This window comes from Alexandromys fortis, unplaced genomic scaffold, assembly GCF_014885135.2.
Source record: "Alexandromys fortis isolate MF-2015 unplaced genomic scaffold, M_Fortis_MF-2015_v1.1 scaffold_3, whole genome shotgun sequence".
Taxonomy (NCBI): Eukaryota; Metazoa; Chordata; class Mammalia; order Rodentia; family Cricetidae; genus Alexandromys; species Alexandromys fortis.
In genome coordinates this window covers 20,774,935-20,799,905 of record NW_026067909.1, presented here as the reverse complement: position 1 = coordinate 20,799,905, position 24,971 = coordinate 20,774,935, and the positions used below count along the sequence as shown (strand labels likewise).

At 39.3% G+C, this 24,971-nt stretch overlaps 2 protein-coding genes and 1 pseudogene across 2 annotated transcripts; 1 reads left to right on the top strand and 2 right to left on the bottom strand.

Annotated features, from left to right (window-relative positions):
- LOC126498887 (olfactory receptor 5AN1-like) overlaps nt 1–24,971 on the top strand; it is a 47,226-nt pseudogene that overhangs the window by 7,906 nt on the left and 14,349 nt on the right.
- LOC126498888 (peptidyl-prolyl cis-trans isomerase A-like) lies at nt 3,346–4,055 on the bottom strand. The gene has a single exon (XM_050137846.1). It carries the CDS (start codon nt 4,020–4,022, stop codon nt 3,486–3,488), a length of 537 nt encoding a protein of 178 aa, XP_049993803.1. The 5' UTR covers nt 4,023–4,055; the 3' UTR covers nt 3,346–3,485.
- LOC126498151 (olfactory receptor 1440-like) lies at nt 8,702–16,048 on the bottom strand. The gene is made up of 2 exons (XM_050136497.1): nt 15,136–16,048; nt 8,702–8,817 (listed from the first exon to the last, which is right to left on the bottom strand). The coding sequence occupies exons 1-2, from the start codon at nt 16,046–16,048 to the stop codon at nt 8,702–8,704; spliced, it is 1,029 nt and encodes a 342-aa protein (XP_049992454.1).

The window sequence follows — 24,971 nt, the reverse complement described above, 5'->3', positions numbered from 1 at the left end:
AGCTCAGTTCCCAGAACCCATACTGAACAGCTCAAAACCACATGTCACTCAAATTCAAGGGGATATAACAGTCTCTTTTTGCCTCCAGAAGCAAAAAAATGCTGCCTAACTAAAGATAAGCCCAGGATAGCCTTTCTTGGCCCTCCCTTCCCGCAATTCTCTATGCCTTCCTTCTCCTCCCAGTCCTAATGGGCACTTGTCCCCTCTCACCACTTTCTGTCTCCATGCTTCTCTTTGAGGTCTTTTAGCACTGATGGCTCATCACTGCATTTCAGAGTCTGCCACGGTATCTGGCATCAGGCAGACATGGAATTTAAAAGGACAGCTTTTCTATAGAGGGTCTTCCCACCTCCCTGCCCCAGTAGCTATCCCCTTACTCACTGTCATGTCCATTGCATTCCACGACCCTCCCACCATTCCCTAAGATTTCCCCTTCCTTTCTCATGGCTACCTGTCTAGTCACACACACACACACACACACACACACACACACACACGACCCTCCCACCATTCCCTAAGATTTCCCCTTCCTTTCTCATGGCTACCTGTCTAGTCACACACACACACACACACACACACACACACACACACGACCCTCCCACCATTCCCTAAGATTTCCCCTTCCTTTCTCATGGCTACCTGTCTAGTCACACACACACACACACACACACACACACACACACGACCCTCCCACCATTCCCTAAGATTTCCCCTTCCTTTCTCATGGCTACCTCTCTAGTCACACACACACACACACACACACACATCTAAGATTTGCATGAGAGATAACTCACAATGTGTGTTTGAATCTGGCGTATTTCACATAACCATCTCCATTTGGTCCACGTTCCTGCAAACATCACTACTTAACTTGTCTCTACAGATGTACAAAACACAAATTGTTGTGCATTTTTATTTTTCACCTATGGGCACCGAGGCTGAGTCTATTTCCTGGCTACTGTGATTAATGTAACAATAAACATAGCTGTATAAGTATTTCTGATGTATGTTGAGTTCTTTGTGAATATGCCCAGGAGTGGTACAGCTGGGTTATGTGATACTTTTATGTTCTGTTTTTAAAGAAACCGCCATACTGTTCCCCGTAATGTTGCACCAGTTTATACTCCTGCTTCAGTGAACAAGAGTTTCTTTCTCTTGCCAGTATATTTTCGGATTTGATTTGTTGATGATTTTCATTCTGACTAGGTAAGGTGGAATCTTGGAACAAATTTTAATTATATATGAATTATATATGAAGATATTCGATGCTTTTTTAATTCATTCATTCACTTGTTTATTTGATTAATCATTTTTTCATTTATTTTACATACCAACAAGTTTTCCCTCCCTCCCATCTTCCCATCTGTGGTCGGAGGCTACTCATTTGTTTTTGGCCCCCTCCCCTTTCTAGTCTATACTTCTACCCATCTACTTCTCCATCTCCATTCAGATAGGGACAGGTCTCCCAGGGCTTAGCTCATGGACAGTGGATCAATAGTCAGGGAGGCTGCATGGGATCGACCTAGGTCCTCTGCATGTGTGTGACAGTCATGTAGCTTGGTCTTTTAGTAAGGTTTCTAACAGTGGGAGCAGGGCCTCTCCCTGGTGCTTAGCTGGCTTTTGGTAACCTGTTCTATGCTGGATTACCTGGTCCTACCTTGACATAAGGGGAGGAGCTTGGTCCTGCCTCAACTTGATGCTCAATGATTTTATAAATATGAATTGTTTCTTTGTGTTTCTTCTTTAGAGAATTCTTTAGAGAATCTAGGCAACTTATTATTTTATTAAGTCAGTCCTTTGACAATTTCATGCAGGCATATAGTGCATCCTCATTACTCTCTTCCCTACTTGCTCTTCTTATTCTCCCACCCCAAGAACTTCACTTGTCCCTGCCAGTCCTTTCCCCAGATGCATGACTTTCTGTTTTGTTGTGTGAGATATCCAGTTAAGCCCTGTCTGTGGAACTTTTGGATTGGGACTAATGGAGCCTGATAGCATCATCAGTGGGTATACTACTGAAGTCAATGACGCTGCTTCCCTGACTCTATCTGTAGGAAATAATTCCTCTATCTATGCATGGCTATTGGCTGGCCTGTTTTTCTGCAGACCCAGTGAAGGCCTCTGCAGTTATTGAAAGTCATGACTGCAATAGCTGTGTACTACCCTAAGGATGATGTTTCACAACCATTCTCCCTGGCTTCTGGCTCTTACATTCTTTCTCTCCCCTCTCTGCAATGTTCGCTGAGCCGTAGGAGAAATAGAATAAAAACTCTCAGCAGTCACTTATTGGTGTGGAAATTCCTTTTGTATATGTGTTGCTTTTATTGGTTAATTAATTAAGAATCTGGGTTGGCCTGTGATAGGGCAAAGTAGAGCTAAATGGGGAAAGCTAAACTGAATTCTGGGAGAAAGAAGGTGGAGTCAGGAGATGCCATGTAGCTCCGCCTGAGACAGATGCCAGAACTTTACCCGGTAAGCCACAGCCTTGTGGCAATACACAGATTAATGGAGATGAATTAATTAAAAATACAATTAACCAAAATATAAATATATAAATATTGTAACTATAATTCTTGCTTGAGAACTGTTTTTCTATATGTTGTTTTACTATGTTAAAGTTAAAACCTTTCTTTTTATTTAAACAGAAAAGGAAATGGTGTGGGAAGTCCTTCTGTATATGTGTTGCTTTTATTGGTTAATTAATTAAGAATATGGCTTGGTTTGTGATAGGGAAAAGTAGAGCTAGGTGGGGAAAAAAGAAACTGATTGGTGGGAGAAAGAAGGTGGAATCAGGAGACACCATGTAGCCGTGCTGGAGACAGATGCTGAAAATTTACCCAGTAAACTACAGCCTTGTGGCAATACTTAGATTAATGGAAATGGGTTAACTTAAAATATAATTAACAAAAAATATGCTTAAGCTATTGGCCAAACAGTATTGTAAATAATATGGTTTCTGTGTGATTATTTTGGGGCTAAGCAGCTGGGAAATAACTAGCGGCCTCCTGCAACAACTTACTCTCCGAATTTTGTGAGTCCATGTGTTTCAGCTTTTCCTGTAGTTCACTGAGAAAAAAAGGCTTCTGTAGTTAGGACTGATGGTGGCAATTGCTTATGGGTACAAGCATATATTTTTCGAAGCAGTTTGGTGCTGTGTCAATTCAGGTAAACAACTGAATTCAGTTCTACCCTAGTAATTAGCTCATTTGTTGACTAGAAGATTTGGGATGAGAATGTTGGTGTTTAATTTGGGGAGATTTTATACATCCTAAATGTTAATTCTCTGCTTGACATATAATTGACAAAGATTCCCCCTATGCTGTAGATTTTTTTTCTTACTTAGTTTTTATTCATAATCTTAAACTTAACTCTGCAATCCAGCTAGACTTGAAGGGGAATGAGGAAAATATGGAACCCAAAGAACTTCAGTGAGAGCAGAGATTACAGGGTACTGCGAGCAGATGGGGCTGGGGTGCTCTCCTGAGCTACAGAAGGAATGGTCTGGTGGGTAAGAAGCCCGCAAGTCTTTTGAGTTGCCCACAGTCGGAAATGGTGATCTTCTTGCTGGTCTTGCCATTCCTGGACCCAAAACGCTCCATGGCTTCCACAATGTTCATGCCTTCTTTCACCTTCCCAAAGACCACATGTTTGCCATCCAGCCACTCAGTCTTGGTGGTGCAGATAAAAAACTGGGAACCGTTTGTGTTTGGTCCAGCATTTGCCATGGACAAGATGCCAGGACCTGTATGCTTCAGGATGAAGTTCTCATCCTCAAATTTTTCTCCGTAGATGGATCTGCCTCCAGTGCCATTATGGCGTGTGAAGTCACCACCCTGGCACATGAATCCTGGAATAATCCTGTGAAAGGAAGAACCCTTGTATCCAAGTCCTTTCTCTCCAGTGCTCAGAGCACGAAAGTTTTCTGCTGTCTTTGGAACTTTGTCTGCAAACAGCTCGAAGGAGACGCGGCCCAAGGGCTCGCCATCGGCCGCGATGTCGAAGAACATGGTGGGGTTGACCATGGCTGCAGCAAGCGGTGAGAGGGGACAGCGGCGTCTGCAAAGCCTATGCTGTAGATTTTATCTTCTCTCTGGTGAAGATTTCTTTTGTTGTGCAGACACTTTTAATTTCAAGCAATTCCCATTTGTCAAGTTTCAGCGTTATTTCCTGTGCAAATGGAGTCATTTCCAGAAAGTTCTTGCCTTTGCCTCCATCTTGAAATGCTTCCCATTCACAGCTTCAAAGTTTCATGTCTTTGACCCCATTTTGTGTTGATTTTTATTCTGCAAAAGAATAAATGCAATAACTTTAGTTATAATAGAAGCTACAAACTTGGGAGGGAGTTGTTTTCGAGAAGAAGAATCAGAAAATGTGCAATGAGGGATATTCATTTTCTATGACTTCATAATGAATTAGCATACTTCAGCAGTTGAAAACAACAGAGGAGCACTAGTCAGCTCTAGCAGCCATAAGCCCAGCACAGCTCTGATGTTCCTCAACAGGGTAGCAAAGGGTATTGAGGCGCGTCGATAGCAACTGCAAGAGCAACACTGCCTCCTTCAGCATCTTCTGCAGTGGAAAAGGGGGCCGTTTTGATTTCACTTTGCAGAATTGGGGAATGAACAATGAATGTAACTTAGTTCAAGGAGGATTTTTGTTTGTTTGTTTGTTTGTTTTTCATGACAGGGTTTCTTTGTAGCTTTGGAGCTTGCCCTAGAAACTTTCTCTCTAGACCAGGCTGGCCTCAAACTCACAGAGATCCATCTGTCTCTGCCTCCTGGGTGCTAAGATTAAAGGTGTGCATCTCCACCACCCAGCAAAGATTTTTCATAGCTAGTGTTTTCATACTTATTTTAAAGTATAATTCAGATCCCCATGCATCTGTCTGTGCTGTTTGTGAATGCAGAGTCTCAGGATGGCCGCTCTCTACTGGTTAATAAAAGCTAAACAGGGTTTTGAATTAATTTTTAAGTTAGATTTTTTTAGAAATATCATATATGCATTCAATCTATTTTAGCATATTTCCTTCCTCTTTTCTCCTCTCTAACTTCTGAACTCTTCCCATGTCTCTTTTCCAACTTCATGTCCTCTTTTTTTCATATAACCTACTGAGTCCAACAAATGCTGCCCATCAAGGCATGATTGTTGGGCCATCCACTAGAACTTGGTCAACCTACCAGGGACCACACCCCTGAACAAAACTGAGTCTCCTTCCCCTAGTAGCCATCAGCTGTCAATAGCTCCTCAGCTAGGAGTGGGGGCTCCAGTGCCCCTCCCTGCTCTGTGCTGACATGTTGGGGGGCTCATGTCCCCCCCACTCTGTGCTGACATGTTGACTGGCTTGGTCTTGTTCAGATCATCTGCAGGTGACCACAGCCATCTGTAGTATCAGGGGGCTGCTTGTTCGTTCCCTGCTGCCCGGCTAGCTTAGCCCCAAAATAATCACACAGAAGCTATATTAATTAAACACTGCTTGGCCCATTAGCTGTAACTTCTTATTGGCTAAGTCTTACATCTTAATTTAATCCATTTCTATTAATCTGTATATTACCATGAGGTTGTGGCGTACCAGCAAAATTCCAGCATGCCTATCTCCGGTGCCAGATTTATGGTGTTTCTCTGATTCTGCCTTCTTTCTCCCAGAATTCAGTTCCATTTTCCCTGCCTACCTAACCTCTGCCCTATCAACAGGCCAAGGCAGTTTCTTTATTCATTAATGGTAGTTGCATCACATAGAGGGGACTCCCACATCACCTTACAGTCCTGTCATGTCCAGAAGACACTGCTTTTTCTTCAAACTTTGGCTCTTACAATCTTCTTCAATGGTTCCTGAATCTTAGGGAAGATGGTGTAATACAGACATTCAGTTTATGACTGCGCATTCCACAGACACTTGTGCCCTGAATTTCGGTCAGTTGTAACATTCTGTATTATCCACTGTCCACTGCACAAAGATGTTTCTCTGATGTGGGTTGAGAGAATTTCATATTTTGATAACGCACTATGTCAAATGCAGAAGTTGTAGGAAGTTGTATGGAGAATCTTGCTTTATTTTACATGGTGCTTCTCGTTCTGTGGTTAATTGTATCTGCCTCAGAGTCATGCATATTTTATAGATATCCCAAAAGTAAACCAAATTGGGCAAGTCAAGCTATGTTTTAAACTTATAAAAAGCAGTGCCTATTTCCAGGGAACTTATGTTGACTTCATGATATCTACTTCCATCTACTCTTGTCTTTCATGTTTGGCTCAGTTCTATGGCAGAACATGCTTTTCCTATGAGTGATACATACAGACTGTGCTGTAGAGTAATAGGTAGGGGATGCCTCAAACCCTATAGTCTTAGGTGGTCACACGTCTTCTGAGCTTGAGGTTTGAGATTTCAGAGCCCCATACGTCACACAGAACAAGTGGCTTGTATACCTCTCTGAATGGTTGATTCAAATGTGTCTTCTGCTGAAGTTTTATTTTTTGATTTGATGGTTTAAGGGTTAGTATTTTTCTTAATTTTAAATTTTTTTAAATCTTTTGCTTCCACAAATTACTTCTTTTTCTTCCCTTCATTACTATAATTCTAGGGATATTCACCTCAGGATAATACCTACTCAAGCTGGACACCTTTGTTCTGATAAAGGTTCAATCTTGCCTTTCCCCTTCCCCCCCTCTCTTCCCTTCTTTTTTCTTCACTTTCTCCTTCCATTTCTTACCAACTTTCTTCTTTCCTCATTTCTTTCCTTTGCTCTCTCCCTCTCTTCTTCCTTACCCTCCGTTTCTTTCTTTCCTATTCCATTTCTTATTTTCTTCCCATTATGAATATATACTTTCCAGTGAAACTCCATTGGAGAAAACTAATGTTTCTTTTGCAAGCAGGCATCAATTGAGGATAGCTTCTTAGTTAGGAATGGGAGACTGATTCCACTTCCCCTTCTTGTGCTAGAACCCCATCTAGCCTGAACCTGTGCAGGCTCTGTGCATGCCACCAATGTCTTGTCAGTTCATATGTTTGTCAGTCCTGTTGTATCTGGAAGACATTGTTAGAAAAGGCTCGTAAATGATTTTTAGGCCTCACATGCATGTCTTCTTGGTCTTTATACATTTTGAGATTTTCAAAATCTAATTTTCTTTAGAAGATTATTTGTGAAGGGCTGGAGAGATGGCTCAGAGGTTAAGAGCATTGCCTGCTCTTCCAAAGGTCCTGAGTTCAATTCCCAGCAACCACATGGTGGCTCACAACCATCTATAATGAGGTCTGGTGCCCTCTTCTGGCCTTCAGGTACACACAGAGACAGAATATTGTATACATAATAAATAAATAAATATTAAAAAAAAGATTATTTGTGAAAACTTTTTATTCTCAGCTTAGAAAGTCTGTTAAGAATCTTAAGAGATGAGGCTACAGAGACGGTTGTTCAGTGTTTAAAAGCACTGCTTCTATTCCAGAGGAACCAAATTCAGTTCTCAGCACTCTTGTAAGGCTGTTCCCAACCATATGTTTCAGAGGATCCAGCATCCTCTTCTGTCCTTTGCAGACACCTGCATAAGGTATCATCACACATACAAACACATAGATTAAAAATTAAAATATGTCTCAAAAAAAGAATCTTAAGGGAGGATTTAACTGAGTTTTTGATTTCCTTGTATTTAAAGGTGCTTGCCATCAGAGCCCCTGTCAAATAGTTTTGTAGTTACAAATTCCATGCACTGACAGGTCATGTGACATTAGACCACAAGCGTCTGCTATGGAGCATGGTCACAAAGTCTCAATGTAATTTTCTTTGTACCCAAATCAAAGCCTTGAGAGAATCACAATTTTCTTTCTTATGTGATGCCTTCTCTTAATTCTCTATCACACTGAGATATAATCCCATTGAACTCTTAGATGTGTGAATGGGTCGCCTATCAGGTTCTCAGGTAGTCCCATTTTCCATATGCTCTGTCAGAATCCAATATTTTTAGAGATAAATAGATTCCTCCCATGTGTGAAAGCTATCTTCAGAGCTATGTATGTCCTTAGGATTGTTGTTTTTACATTATGCAAATTTATATGCTGTAAATTTCCATTTTTGTTTGCTCAGATATATATTTAAAGACATTTTCTGAACATTACCCCACCCAGTACCATTTGTTTCATTATAGGAGTTATGGTATATGAACTTTGCCTGGAGAAGATGAACAAATACCTTTTCACCCCAGGCAGAGTATGTTGCAAGATCAAAATACCAATTTCACCCAAGTCTAAGTTGGTGAATCAATGAGCTTAAAAACGGTTGCTTGCAGGATCAGGGGTGAGGATTATTTACAAGATTATGGGCAACTATGGGTAGCTACAATACTGAAGAAATGTGGCTTCATGCACTGTCCTCTCAATAATGCTTGTTTTTCATTTATTGCTCTCTAGTCCCTGATACCATGGGTACCAGGGTTCAGTTTCAGCTCAGGTTTAGGTCCTGAGATGGAGAAGGGGTTTCGGCACAAGGTGCATATGATAAAGTAATATTTGGAACATTAGCCGTGTCTCACAGTTCTTAAAATGGGAGCAGGCCATGCATACACAGAATAGGCAAAAAGCTTCAGGAATACACATATTGCTACTGTTGAGAGTACATTCCCTGGACACCAAGCATAGAATCATTAGATGGGTCTGGTATGCTCCAAGAGGAAAACTACAATGCAAAATGTAAGATGGATAGGTCCATCTTTACTATACAAAGGAACTTATCTTAATTAAATTCTGACCACCAAGTGGGTTGAACTCAAGTGTCATCAAATAGCTCGGGCCATATTTATTTATATTTAAACAGAGCTTTTTTTTTCTTACTAGGCTTACATGAACAGCTTTATTGTTAGCTCCTGTTTTTGACTTTAAGAAAAACGTCACAATTTAAGGAATACTTTGTGAACATTATGAAAGCCCCCATCATTCCCCTTTGTCTGGGGACCAGTCTCCAGCAGTATAGGACTTTGGCGGGAATCCAGTGTCAGCTAGGCTAAACTTTTCTATCTGAGAGGGGCTAGGGAAAAAGGCACATGCAAACTTTCTTGGTGTTTTTTTTTTATTTCTATTCTTCTTTTTTTCCTCTCTTTATTTTCTCTCTCTATCTCACATTGTTTTACAGTTTTTATACCCGAACAGAATCTTTCAGGCAGTACAAGATTCAAAATAGTTGCATTCCATTTCTCAAGTGAATGATTACAGGTAAAAACATGTTTTCATCTCCCTCATATGATTAAAAAAATTATGTATTTTAGGTGAAAAATAAATTATCCCAAGAACCCAGATACATTCATACCCGAGCAACTTGTTATAGATTAACCATGTGGTAAGCAAGGTGATTTTGTCAGGTTGTTGACTGGCAGGCTGCATTTTTCAGTTACAAGGAAAGGGCCAATGACTTTATTACTTGTCTTGAAAGGTAATCTTATAAGGAATCTTAAAGAAATCACAAAACTAAACTTTATATACGAAAAAAGAACCAGCCTGCTCTATTTTAAATCGTTAGGGTACATATCCATTCATTAATAGTTTTTTTAATCAGGAGATTGAGGACATAAATGGGTAAAAGGAATTAATCATCACCTGTGGTCATCAACCAAACCTAGTAAGGAGAGAACGTCAGCCAACAATAATTGGGCTGCTTTGTTTCCTAAGTTTAAAGAGTTTCACATTTAGCTATGTCCCTTTCTAAAACCTTGTCTTCTTGGGGTTTTCACCTCAAAGTTATTTAACAGAAACATATTAGTCTAGCTTTGTTATTTTCAAACCTTTGTTTCATCTGTGATGCAGTCTGAGACCTGTGAACACATTCCCCAGCATTAAGGTTGAAAGAATTTACACTAGCTGGGCTATAGGCACTCAGTTGTTAGTCATTAACTTGAGCTACAATCCATGCAGCTCCTTAGGTGAGACTCACAGACCTTGGCTATGAAACATATTCTTGTATTTATTTTTAATCCTTGTATTTATTTTTACTTCTCAAACCCTGTTTAATTATTATCAAATTAGACAGTACGGCTTAGGGGAATCATCTTGAAATACACAGGTAAAAATGCCCAACAGAACGGGATATTTCCAAGAGAAAAACCCACTATATTACAGGAAGTGGAGATCTCCCCACATCCATTCGCACCATGCTCGGTACCAGAGAAAGAGAGTTGCAGCAAACATGTAAAGGTGCAGCAGAAGCAAAGGGCATCCTGGGGTCTGCAGTCCTGTGGCCTTGCCTAAAGGAGATTGGCTCATCAGAGGACCCTTCAGCTGGGCTGACACCTGGAACTTCAACTGTAACTCGCTGCTCCTCTGGCATGGCCCACGGCCCTTTATGATTCCCCAATACATCGTCCCACCCCCTGTAAAACCTTATTCTAGACCTAGAGCTCAATACATTTGCAGGTTTAGCTAAACATCGAGCCAGACACATCCTGCGCTCACAGCACTTGTGTCAGTTGGCAGCCACTTGTGGTTACAAATTCAAAAAATAATATGGGCACAATGCTTTAAGGACAACAGTATTCAAACTCAGATCGTTCCTTCATGGCTGTATGTTTTTAGACAATTTCCTTTGTCATGAGAGTCCCATGTCTCAAGCTCTCAGTAAAAGCACTCTTTTCCCATCTCACTATACCATGCTTCTTCTACCAATGTCAGTTCCTATGTATGGTAAAGATAGGTCTATCCAGTCCACATTTTACATTGTAGTTTCTCCTCTTAGAGCATACTAGATCCTACCAGTGATTCTATGCTTGGTGTCCAGGGAACTTACTCTCAACAGTTGGCAATATATGTATTCCTGAGGCTTTTCCTCTGTTCTATTGTATGCGTGCCTTGCTCTCCTTTCCAGAACTGTGAGACACAGCTAATGTTTCAGTGATGTTTTCTCATACATACGTAATTGTCTCTATTGAGTCAAAAAAAGTTCCCAGAATTAGGAGTTGGAGTTAGTAATTCCAGATAAGACATTTGAGTAACATGAGCCACCGGTGAATCTTAAGGGAAAATATTTGAGAAAAAAAAAAAAAAAACAGAATTTCCAGGGGAAATTACAGCTGTTGCATGTGTAACTGATAAAGTAAAACTAAAAACTACCCCCCCCAAATCACCAATATAATGCCAAGTGAGAGTCCATTTCCACAGGTGCTTTGCCCTGAGGAAACCCATCGGACAGGTAGTCACATACTGATCTGAGACTAGGCTGCATGGCTCCTAACACATGGAGCCCTAGAATAGTCCAGTGTTCCTTATGGCCCAGATGAGCCAGGCAGTCAAACACTGACTTTCCTCATGTTGACTCACTATGCAACCCTTGTCTTTGGAGCTTGGTGTCATTTCCACGGCACTCAGATTGATCCCATCTAGCCTCATGATTTTCACCTACAATATGCTACAAGAGCTTCCTTAATTTTCTGCTTAAAGTCTATCCCAATCCAAGCCATTCAAATGCAAATGATCTCTGATTATCATAGTTTCCTGTACCAGGCCATCTGCATGCCGTAGCATGAATTTCCCCTTTTTATGGTATCTTCTGTCACGTCTATCTCACTCTCTCCCTCTTCACTATCCAGTTCTTCCTATGAACTGTGTGACCGTGCATCCCAGGAGGACATATTTAGCATGGATCTAAGTTGTGTTCTCTTTCTCTTAATCTCCCAGAAAGAACCCATGAAGCCAACATCTCCATTTCATCTTCCCTTTCTTCCATAAATTCAGAGGCTACTGTGGAGAAGAGCGTCTGCATCTTTTTCTCTTTGCGATTCTTCCCTTACACAGGCAAATTATTATTATTTTTTGTTTTGTTTTGTTTTTAGTGACAAGATTTTTCTGTAGCTTTGGAGCCTGTACTGGAACTAGCTCTTGTACACCAGGCTGGCCTTGCACTCACAGAAATCCACCTGCCTCTGCCTCTTTAGTGCTAGGATTTATGAGCCGGGCGGCAGGAACGCAGCCCGCAGCTCCTTCTACAACCACTACCTGGCTAAGCAAGTTCTTTATGAGGGCATAATTCAGCCTTAGTTGCAGCCATTATTTCCAAGAGCAAGGACCATGTAATTGATGCCACAGTCTACTTACAATCCCACCCCTACATGCTACTTTCAGGGACTGTAACATATCCTCTAGTCCACCAGTTATTTGAGAGGACATCCACATATTCACTCCTCACACTCACGAGGGGTCTTGCCACTCCATTCCACATATAGGAAGCCAGTACTCTGGGCTTTCTTCCAATGGAACTCTACTGTTAGAGAAATTCATCGTAGTTACATGTCGTCTTATTCATAGCAGGGATGGTGCAACTACTACTGCAGAAAGGATGCATGACATTCTATATCTCTTTAAAAAAGGCTGGCTACATTAGGATTGCCCCATGGCCGTTCCACCCTTAGGAAGTTTAACTTCAGTTGCATGCCTCATCATGTGCTCTTGCTCACCCAGCTTTGGTTCTGTGGTGTCCAATGTTTGAATACCAAGGGTTATGCAAACATTTCCTGGGAAACATGAACAAATGCTCACTTACCTATTGTGTGGCAAGGAAGTTCATTTAATATAGGAAGTAAACAACTCAAAATAGCCTTAGGAAGTCCCTGAAATTGACTAGATTCACTAGGCCCCTCCCTTACTAAAAGTTGATAAGCAGTAAAAACAGCTAAAAGTCACCCTCAGTCAAGCCCAGGCTCCTGGAAGATGCAGAGACCAGCTGAGCTGCCTGGAAGAGACTTAGAACAACTATGCCACCTGGAAAGAACACTAACCAACTGTGTGAGCTGTGTGCAGTCTGGGCAGTGTGCTCCAAGTTCCCCGATTTTGTGATTTGACATCCATGCCAGGATGGGTTTTAGTGATACATCTCTCTTTGAGCCATTTCTGCTTCTGTAAGTAACCCCTCCCCTATATTCTTATTAGTCACCCCAATACAACTCATTGGTTCACCAAGTTGAACTTTGGTATCAGTACTTCAGTCTATCATCAGTTCCCTATTCGAGGCGAGTAGACATTGTTCAGGTCTCCCTAGTAATGATGGCACACAACATCATTCCAGATGTGATACCAATGACAGAAACTAAGACATGGTCCACCCAAGTGTGGTGTATTATCAATAAAATCTGTTTCTTCATTCATTTGTAGGCTATTTATGTATGGTTCTGAAAACAATAGCCTAGAAAACAAGTTCTAGAACAAACTATTACATATTTCCTTGGCAGATTATTTAGGCCAAAGTTTAGAATGACACTTTCCCCATGTTCTCATCTTCATCTACTGGAACTCACCTAATCCCCTTGTCTTAGGGTTTCTATTATGATAAAACACCCTGACCACAAGTGACTTGGGGTAGAAAGGGTGTTGGACAATATGATTTTAAGATGCATTACATTTGTTTATGCCCTAGAATATTTGTTCAACGATGCAAAGATGTGTTCCATTCTTTTATGTTGCATTTGTTTAACTCTGTGAAGGTGTGTTACTTTTGCCTGTCTAAAACACCTGATTGTTTTAATAAGAAGCTAAGTGGCTAACAGCTAGGCAAGAAAAAAATAGGTGGGGCTGCATACAGACAGAATAAATAGGAGGAGAATTCTGGGAAGAGAAAATGGAGGAGCAAGAAAAGAATGGGGCCAGCCACCCAGTCACACAGCCAGACATGAAATAAGGGGAAAAAAAGATATACAGAAATAAAGAAAGGTAAAGGTCCAGAGGCAAAAGGTAGATGGGATAATTTAAGAAAAAGCATGCTAGACACAAGCTAATCTAAGGTGGAGTATTCATAAAAAAGAATAAGCCTCTGTGTGTATTTATTTGGGAGCTGATGGCAGGCCCCCCAAAGAGTCAAAGAGTAAAAAACAACCAACAACAAAGGATTTGTTTCAGTTTACTTCTTGTAGTCTAGCACAAACGGAAATCAGGAAACGATCTCAAGGAATGAACCTGGAGTCAGGAACTGAAGCAGAGGTCATGGTGGAGACTCTGCTTACTGTCTTACTCCCCACCACTCATTCTCCTTTTTTCATAGTACATAATTCCACCAACTCAGGGATTACCATACCTCCATGAGCTGGGCCCACCCACACCAACCCTTAATGGAGAAAATGTCCTACAAACTTGCCTATAGGCAATATGATGGATGTATTTTCTCATTTACAGTTCCTTTCCCTGGGTCACACTACCTTGTGTCAAGATGATTAAAAAATCAACCAGGACACATCTCAGGAGTCTAAAATCTCAGACAAAGCAGTCATTGTACTACTAGAGATGTGTTGATTGAGAAGGACCATTGAACTTGTATTTGACTCTGTTTTCTTTGGTTTAGTATCTGAAGTTCTGAAAGAAAGTATGAGTTGAGATCTTAAGAGCAAAAGACTTGTTAGAGTCAAGTCTTTTGTCTTTTGTTCTTAAGATCTCAACTCATACTCCCAAGGTCCAAGTGAGGAACAAAAGGAGGGAGAATATGAGCAAGGAAGTCAAGACTGTGAGGGGGACACCCACCCACTAAGATGCTGGGGCTGATCTATTGGGAGATCACCAAGGCCAGCTGGACTGGGACTGAAAATGCATGGGATAAAACCAGACTCACTGAATATGGTGGACAATGAAGGCTGCTGAGAAGCCAAGGACAATGGCACTGAGTTTTGACCCTACTGCATGTACTGGCTTTGTGGGAGCCTAGCCTGTTTGGATGCTCACCTTCCTAGGCCTGGATGGAGGGGGGAGGACCTTGGACTGCCCACAGGGCAGGGAACCCTGACTGCTCTTTGGACTGGAAAAGGAGGGGGAGGGGAGTGGGGGGAGAGGGAAGGAAAAGGGAGGCGGGGAGGAGGCGGAAAATTTTAATAAAAAAATAAAATAAAATAAACAGACAGAACCTAAAAAAAAAGACTTACCACAAAAAGGAAGCAATGTATTAACTGCTCTGAGAGGCCATGCTGGTACAGGAGAGGAGTCTCAAGGTTAAGAGGAGGCAGACACAGGGTTTACATAGCATGTGCCAGTCTTGGAATTCAATGGAGTAATTCACTTGAAATTCCACCAGAGCATCAGGATAATATAGTCATGTTAAATACTCCTGCAGAATATAAGGACTTCCAGCAACAGGGTCACTAGCCTGGCAGACCTTTAGCCGTGACAATGGGAAAAGCACCTCTTCTTACATCGCTTAAGAGCATCCTTGATGTCCTTGTTCCTGAGACTGTAAATCAGAGGATTCAACATGGGAATCACCACTGTATAGAAGATGGATGCCATCTTGTCATAACCCTGAGAATGATCAGAGCTGGGGTGTATATAAACAAAGAGTCCTGATCCAAAAAAGAGACTGACTGCTGTCAGGTGAGAGGCACAGGTATTGAAAGCCTTGGCCCTGCTATCTACTGAGCTGATTTTCTGAATTGTGGTAACGATATAAGCATAGGATATCAGGATGACCAAGACAGAAGCCACCCCAAAAATCACAGCAATTACAAACTTCAGAACTTGCAGGGGAAAAGTTTCAGAGCAGGAGAGGACCAACAACTGAGGCAGGTTACAAAAGAAGTGGTTGATAACATTTGGCCCGCAGAAATGGAGCTGAAGTATAGCACACAGTTGTATCAATGAACCAAAGAGACCAGTGATATAGGCTCCAACCACCATCTGCACACAGAGGGAAGGGGACATGATCGCCGTGTAAAGCAGAGGATTACAAATGGCTGCATAGCGGTCGTAAGCCATGGCGGCCAGAAGACAGCACTCAGCCAGACCCAGGCTTGAGAAGAAGAAGTACTGCATGATGCACCCCATAAACGAGATGGATTTAGGCTTCTGGAAGAATCCCGAGAGCATTTTAGGTGCTGTAGAGGAAATGTACCAGAAGTCTAAAAATGACAAATTGCTGAGGAAGAAGTACATAGGTGTGTGCAGGTGCGGGTCAATCCTAATCAAGACGATGAGGCCCAGGTTCCACAGCACTGTGGAGAGATAAATCCCCAGAAAGACAACAAAGAGAAGCAGCTTGAGCTTGGGAAAGTCTGAGAATCCCACCAGAATGAACTTGGTGATGGCTGTGCTATTCCTCCCTCCTGTCATTGTCTCAGAGCATCTTAAACCAGATGGATAGGTTTAAACCTTAGACCTGCAGAGAGATACTTGGATCAAAAATGGTTGTTTAACATTATGGATCTTTTTTGTTTTGAGTACAGTATTGGATGAAAAATTATCCGCAATCAAACTAACTTTAACAAAAATCAAGATATAAGTATTATTCTGAAAATCACTAGAAAATCTCCTTCCTACCATTTCACAGTTTGAATTACATTCTTACAATTCTGCCTATACATACAAACAGATGTCAAATTCTTGTCCAGATGCTGGTACTTATTCACACAAGTATAAAGATTTCATGACAGTGTTCCTTGTTATTTTCTTATCAACATTGCATGTAATTGTTTAGATTCCATCTTTCACAATCTTACATGGAAAACTTCCTTCATTGTTTTAAATTTCTATTTATTGCCTCCTTCTCTACTAGATTTTTGTATGGAGTTTTGTATAAAATGAATAGTTTTACTTCACTATCCCCCAAACTTGACAATTATTTCCCAAGTTTACCATTCATTGTCAATACTAAGTGTATCCAGTCTTTTAACATTATCAGTTAACTTTATTTTTACCTATTCAACTCCATGTGATAATTATGGTCCTTGCTTTGATGGTACACTGAAAAAGTATTTATTTATATAATTCAGTAAGACTCTACATTTTGTTTTAGTTTTTATATTTGCATTAATTTCTGGAAAAATAATACATCGTATAAAGTATAAGTGTGAGGTTATTTTTTCTAAATTTATTGACACTCCTCCACTAAAATGAATTAAATGATTTGCCTATTGGTCAAAATTGCTTTTATAATAGAATTGATTGCAGAATCCCCATTTTGTTCAATTTTTAATCTTAGTTTGTGTGCCACCCATACAGTTCCATGTCATTCTATAGTTATTTATGATGATATTTTATTAGTAAGTCACAGAGCACTGCAATAACTGGCAAGCATCCTTTCATTTCTGAGAGGTCATTTTGCTGGTGCTCATGTTAATGCCTTCAAAAGATCTGCGTAATGAATCCATCAAAGGAAATAAAATCAGGATTCACACTGCATTTCACTTTTCATTAGTCTAGAGAGAGATAATACCTAAAAATTCAGTTGATAAGTAAAGGTATAGAAGAGGCACTACTTAGTCTTAATAAATATTCATTACTACTATACTTGATAAGAGGACCTGGGTCTAGTGACATGGGCTCTGGGTCCCAAGGTCTGTCTCTATGTCATTCTGACACCTCAGGGATTCTGGTTTCTTCGCTTCAAAATGGAATCACGGTAGCTCTTCTCTTTGCATCAAAGAGATGTTGTCTGTATAAAAATAATAATTGTGGTGGGAAATCATACAGCAAGAACTATGGTCTGTTAGGCTACTGCAATAGTAACATGATTTCATCAACCAAAGAAGAAGACAAATTAGCAACCTGCAAAAAGAAAATTACATTGACACATGCTGTTCCTCAGTGCACACAATAAGGACACATCAAGGTTCAGGTTGTCTTCTACTGTAAAATTGACTTATGGGCTGCCTATCTTCAAAACCAAAATAATTCAAGTGTATTATTAAAGAATTTTTACTTCAGGAAATTAGGTGGCTCATTGAAAATACTAATTGCTATGGTATTTCTTGGGTTTGTTTTCTTGTGTCTATTCTCGGGACACATATATTCTGGACACCCTGACATTTGAATATTACATTTAAATTATTAAGAAATACATTCAGTCAAGTTTGTATTGTCCATGTGTTTAAGTGAATAGATCTTCTTACTGAAAACATCAAAACCACAATTTTTAACCTGTCAAACAAATGTCAAATTACCTCTAGTTCATTGAGGAGCAAGAGAAAATGAAATAAAAATATTCAGATGACAATGCTAAGGATCATACCATGTGAAAGATGGTGTAATTGGAAAAACAGGAAGGCTGTTTCCACACCAATTCCTGTAGTTGCTTTTACTTCATTTCCTCTTGTCCATTTTCCATTCACTATGAAAGCTACATTCTGGAATGCCATAGTCAATGTGGCTCCACCACTTTACCGTGAGTCAGTAAAATGGATCAGCTGGCCCAACAGCATGATGATAACTTAATCATATGTAGTATCAGAGAGATGATGTCAACTGAGGTATAAACAGAGCATATTAAGGTCAGATTTGAGGACTGGGGAAGGCTCAGCAACTAAGAAGGCTTGGTGCTCTTCTAGTGGATCCAAGTTTGGTTCCTAAGCCACAGCAGGTGACACCCAACTGCCTAGAACTCCAGCTTCGGGAGATGACCTCTTCATGGCTTGTCTGCATGAACATGCACCTATATTCACATACACAATGCACACACACACACAAATAAAAATAAATCTTTTAAAAATGATCAAATTTACTGTTCTAAGTTTTCTTCTACTGCATACACCATGATTTCAGAGTTCCATAAAAATAAAAAATTATGCAAAGCAATTTTTAGGAGTTGAAGAAAGGCACACGGCCAGTTACTCAGTACAGAAATACCATTCCTATGCTTCTGAAAAAGTAACCAGCAGCAGCAATAAATTATTCATAGAATTATAGCCCAAGGGGTCAGGCCAAGGGACTGAGGGATTTAAAAGTGAGGCAACAAAGAATCACTCCTTTATTTTTGCTTGAAATCTTTCTCTCTTAATATAATAAAATGTCATAATCTTCTAAACAAAATTTCATATCTTATGAGCTAAATGGTTTATTTTTGTTTCTCTTTAATATTAAAACCCAAATTAAATCTTGATGTAGGAATCACAGAAAATGTTTTCCTGTTGTGCAAGTAATATGGTGTTTGTGGAAATCTAGCATCTGCAAGGTACCAATCAGATTATCCTTTGGGAAACAGCAGAAGGAAGATTAAATAAGTTCTTCAAATCACTCCAGGAACAATCCATCACTCACTTTTTAATTCGTTTTCAGAAAGGAAGGCACATGAAATAGGCAATTTAATATGAAGAAGAAAGAACGCAATGTGTAAACTAAAGTTTATTTTCTCACCGACTTTGGAAGCCTTTTCTATTACAAATTTGGAGTTCCTTCTAAACCCATTGTATGTGGGTCATTTTCTCATGCACTGCAAATCTCAGTACTCATGTTTAAATTTTATGAGATCTTTTTATCATGCCACAGACTATTGATATAATTTTAGGTAAGAATAATTTTTAAAATATTTCAACTTGAATAACAACTAATCTGTTATACACTGCTATGTTAAAACAATGACTCAAATATATTTACTTAAAACATCAATGAACTATTTATTGATCAGACAGGAAAAGCACCTGCTGCCAAGCCTTATGACCTGAATTTGATCCCCAAAACCCACATTGTGGAGAGAGCTGACTCCTGCGAGTTGTCCTCTGATCCTCACACATGCCCTGAGGCACTTGAATACATGCATATGTGCACGCACACACAATGAATAAATGAGTTGCAATTCCTCACGGTTCTCCTGGCTGGCTGGATAGTTCACAATCTGGCTGCATTTAGATCTCTTCATGGTCATAGTCTACTGAGATGACCACACAGTCTGTCAGATCACAAGGGTGCATTGATGCAGTCTCACTGAGATGTGTTGGCACTCACACGGGATGTGACTGGAGCAGCTGAGATTTATCTCTGCATAGCCTGTCCATCTAAATTCTTCTAGGAATAAGCTAAGGCTTCCAAAGTACAAGACTCAATATCATGTGCTAATTAAGCTATTGACTGTACAATATTCTCTGATGCTTCATTGACCAAATCAATTAAAATGGATGAAAAAAGAATCAGTAAGCAAGGGAACCCCCAAGAACATGTTAGGAAATGTGATTTCCTGATGTCCACTAATGTATTAATGTGGCAATATGGATTTAGCCTCAATTCAGTGAGCTCTGGGAAAATTTAAGACACTATCTCAAAAATTAAGATGGACGGTATCCAAGGAATGACAGTCAAAGTTGTCCTGTGGGGCCCACACACAGGTACACCTGAATACACGTGTAAACACACAAACACACACACACACAACTTAAAAATATTTAAAGTGAAGTCATTTAGAAAAACCCTCAAGAAATTAGTCTATGTGGGGAGAACAAGTCATGAAAATTATAAATTTGATGTCGAATTTGGGCTAATTTTAATTGGCAAGTAATTTCATTTCTAACTAGGCTTAATAATATGTTCTGGAGAATTATGATACATGTTGTAATGCATTTGCATACACATACATATATGTCATTATGCATTGCTGAGTTATACATCACTTCTGTGAAGTGTGTCTTTCAACAGTTCCATCCCTCTGCGAATATTGCAGTGTATGCATGCAGACCTCAGTGGCATGGGTTACCACACAGCTGGGCTCCATGCTCTGTGGGGCCATGCGAGTAGAGCAGCACAAGACTATGTCAAGCACTGGAGGAGACAATGCAGTGTTGGTGAATTCAAGATGTATGAGGCTGCTGCTTGGGATGCAAACTTAGCAGCAAACTGTTTTCTGTAAGCAGAAAAGTACACACTAGAATGACAAGATACGGCTTGGTACAATCGGTGCACAGTGCAGCAGCATGATTGCTTATTATTATGTAGTTTGTACTCCACACATTGGCATCGACTACACGGCTGGGTCAGTTTGCCGCAGCATCACCACAGACAAGAGTAGTCTGATGTGTCTCCCTATCATGTTCCAATGGCTCAAGGCTCTAAGCCATAAGAATTCTTAAATACCATTATAATATTATGGGACCACCCTTGTTAGTTGTTTTTTGACATCCTTGTGGATACTTAACTGTATGTGTGTTCCTGTAAATTTCTGTAATGATCTATACATAGTCATTAAGTGTAAGTCTCTTTCTTAACCTTTTTGCAATTTATATATAAAATTTTTCCCAAGTCAGAGATTTATCTTAAAGCAGAGATAATGTCATCAAAGCCCAATCTCTCTTTCGATTCTAAAGAGTTAGAAATTGGGGGTGATGGTGAGGATTGCCTGAAACACAAGAAAACAAGGATCTTGCAGCAGTGGTTGGTCAAAAAGTGTTCGGTTTTCTAAGAATGATCATTGCTTAAAGAGGAATGGCCAGCACCAAATTAAAGCTTAAAGAGATTTTTGTTCTAATAGAATAACAAGTACATGACTTTGAAGAAGTAAAAACTAAAAGATGTAAGAAGAGACTTCTTTTGGGGAAATGGGGGGCAAGGTCTCACTGTGTAGCCCTGGATGGCCTGGAACTCATATGTATCTCCTTTCTCTTATTCTACCAAGTCTGATATAGAAGACCTCTTTTACATCACCTGTTTCCTCGTAGGGCTGACAATCTGTGCTCTGTGATGGTGGGAGCACTCAGAACAACAGTCCTGGTAGTCAGTATAAGAAATGATCTTATATAGGAAAAGAAAGACACGCATAACTAAAATGTCAAGCATTCTTTTACTTTTTCCACTACTGAGGGTCCAGTCCAGGGCTTGCACATGCAAGGCAAATGCTTACCACTGAGCCGCATGCAAGAGAGCTGGATGTCTATAAATTTTTTTGTTTTTAGTTTTTATATTGAAACAAGGTCTCACTAAGCTGCCCAGGTTGGTCTTAAACTTGAGATTCTCCAGAGGGATCCAAACAAAACCCTTTCTCTGAGTTATAATTGTATTCAGCGTGATGGCAAAATTATCTTTTACTAATTTCTCAATTTAGCAAATTTCTGTCTGTTGGGCCCTCATTTTGTGATGGGCATAATTCCCAATAATTTGCATATAGCATCCGACTTGTTTTTACACAGTTCTATGAACATTGTTTCCTGTAAGTTGTAGATGAATAAGCTGAGAACATGGGAAATCTGACACACTGGGTGTCTAAGACAGACAGTCTCATTGCTGCTAAACAACAGTGGTTATTTCCAGAAACTCCAATATTCTTCCTGATAGCATTAAATTTAGCAAATAGAAATTCCAAATACTACACTTTTTTCATTCAAGTAATTAATTCTTAATCAGTGCAGCTCTTGATTAACACAGCTTTTAAAAATGATACTGAGCAAAGGGGAGAAGGATGATAGCAAAGGATATTATATCAAGGTTTACACAAAATAGATTTCCAGTTCCATTTTTACTTAACTAATTTTGTTTTTCTAGTGAAGGAATACATTGTTCCCAGTAGAAAAGATTCAGTCTCTTAGTATGTCTCAGGCAGAGGATCAGGGGATTATTTTAGAAATAAGAGGTTACTAGCAGGCAAGGGTGCTATGCAAAGTGATTCTAAAACAGGGCTCAGATCATGAACACTGGCGTGACTGGGCTGCCCACGCTGACCTGTGCTGTCCCTGCTCCTGCTGACCAAAGCTCTCACCCAGATGTTCCTGAAGAAGGTGTGTTGTTGAGGACTGTTTGCTCGCTCTCCTGCAGTATGGAAACATAATAGTACCCACTTCTCACCTCTTTATCTGGACTCTGCTCTAATCCTGGTTAAGGTCATTACCCACTTGCTTTACACCATCCTCCAAAAGAGAGTTTCTATAGGAGGCTCTTTCTCCTCCACGCTCTGCCTTGTCCAGCAAGCACCTGGCCATCCATGATAAGAGAGTTGCTTCCACTGGAGGTTCACTTAAATACCTCCTTAGACTCAGAGTGTAAAAAATAGCGCTAATTAACAGTCCAAGTAATTGTTCTCCAGTGTGATGGTAATGGAAAAAAGTGAGTTTCCCCCCAGTGGTTTTACTTCTACTTGTGGATTCTTCATTCAGAAAATATTTTTAGAAGAAGAGGACACTAGAATAAGAACACACCTCATATATCTTTTCCAAATTTTTAAGTTATAGATTGTCTTTTATCTCTTCTGTTACTTATGGGATGCTGTCTTGTGTATATTTTATTCAGAATGTTATCAGGCACAATTAATTCTTTCACAAATGTCATCATAACCATTAGTATTCATAACATAATAATATTCTACTTTTTTATACTAGATTTTAAAATGGAGTAAACACTTTTGCTATGAAAACTAATCCTGAAGTCCATATCTAGATATATCAATAAAGGAATACTTGATCTGTTATTACAAATCTGATTTCCTACATCTTTATTTTTACTTAATTTTATAGTTTCAAAAATATTGATAAATTTTAACTTTTCACATGAATTTTACTACTTTACTTCATTAACTTTAAGCAAAATTATTTCATATTTAGAGGCCAGATAATGACTTAACTAGTTTTTTGGCTTGTCATTTTAAACTACTCAATCCATAACTTACTTTAACTTATGGTATAAAAGGTTTCTTATATACTTTATTATTTGATTGAAATCACAATGCTATTTTTAATTATTCATAACCATGTTAGCATACATTATTTATTGCACGAGAAGATCGCCAGCCAATTTGGATTTAATATGATATGTTTCTACCTTGAATGTGATGGCCAGGATTCAAGGCTATTGTGTAGGTTGGATGTGTTTTAAATTTTACCTTTATTCATATTATACTGAAATTACTTCTTTCTACATTATATCTTGGTTAAACCAAGTTTCTAGGAAGGATAGCTACACTGTTAACCTTCCTCTCTGCCCACCAAAACGTACCCATTAATATTATTTACTTCTTAATAATGATTTCACATAGCCCAGGCTGGCCCAAGCTTAATATGTAGTTGAAGATGAACATGGATTTTTGATCTTCTTGCCTCCATATTTCACATGCTAGAATCACAAACATGTACACACATGTACACACACAATACCAATGATTTCTTGCTTCATTTTCCTCAGACTGCTTCTTTGTCATATAACTTCATTTAGGTTATCCACTGAAAATGTTTGAAACCACCACAGCCTCAACTTACTTTCATTTGTGACTCAATCCACTGATTTCAAGATTTCTATTTTATTCTTAATTTACAAATCACATCTATTTATACTTTATGAGATTCCGTGATGGTTTCCATCTTCAACAAGCTTGTGTGTTTAAACATCTTGTACTCAGATGATGATGCTCTTTGGGAGGCTGTGGAACTTCAGGTTGGGATCTAGACAGAGGAAGTGTGTTATTGGAGGGCAAGCTTTGAGGTTTATAGCCTGCCCCTCTTGGGAGAGATCCCTCTTAGCTTCTTGGCAGCATCATACCCTTGCAACTCTAGTCATGAGATGCTCCAGTTGCTCTACTGCTGTGCCTTCCCTATCACGAAGGACTATTTTCCAAAAGTAAACTTTTTCTACATTAAACTTTTTCTCAATTATACCACAATGACAAGAAAAGTAATAAAGACACATTCATTGACTTTATTCATATATTTTTGCTGCTGTGTACTACAGCTGAAATACATTTTGCTCATTGCTATTTGATCTCTAAAGATCAGTATTTCACTTATGTAATCAAACACAAACGTTTATATATTGTGAGTTGTTACCCAATAACCAGGTCATGCCACATAATCTTTTTCAATTAAATGTATGGAATAATAATAAATTTCCCTTACTTAAATTATTCTTATATGAACCAAATCATTTTCAGAAGTAAATTTTTGTTTCATTGTTACTTGATTCTCAACATTTGTACACTTGCATATCATAGAATTATTGAGTTGAAATTTTTGTGTTAACATTTTTCAAAATTATTCTTTCTTGTGAAGCTTTATTCTCTGATTTTAACATGAGAACATTTTCACAAAGTCTTTCCCAATACGATGCATTCTTTTCACAAAGTCCATTTGAAATTTGGATTGGAATTAATTTTAGCAAAGTGAAAATATAAAAGAAGCAAGTATTTTGCATTATTCTTTCAAATCAGTTACTTAAAATTCAACATACTGTTGCCTCCATCTGTTTAGATACTTATTCCTGACTATATGACAACATGTTGAGTCTACATAACAATTCCTCAAACCTTCCCATTGGCTCAATCCCACTCATCTCTTTATGTTCATCCATATCATTAACA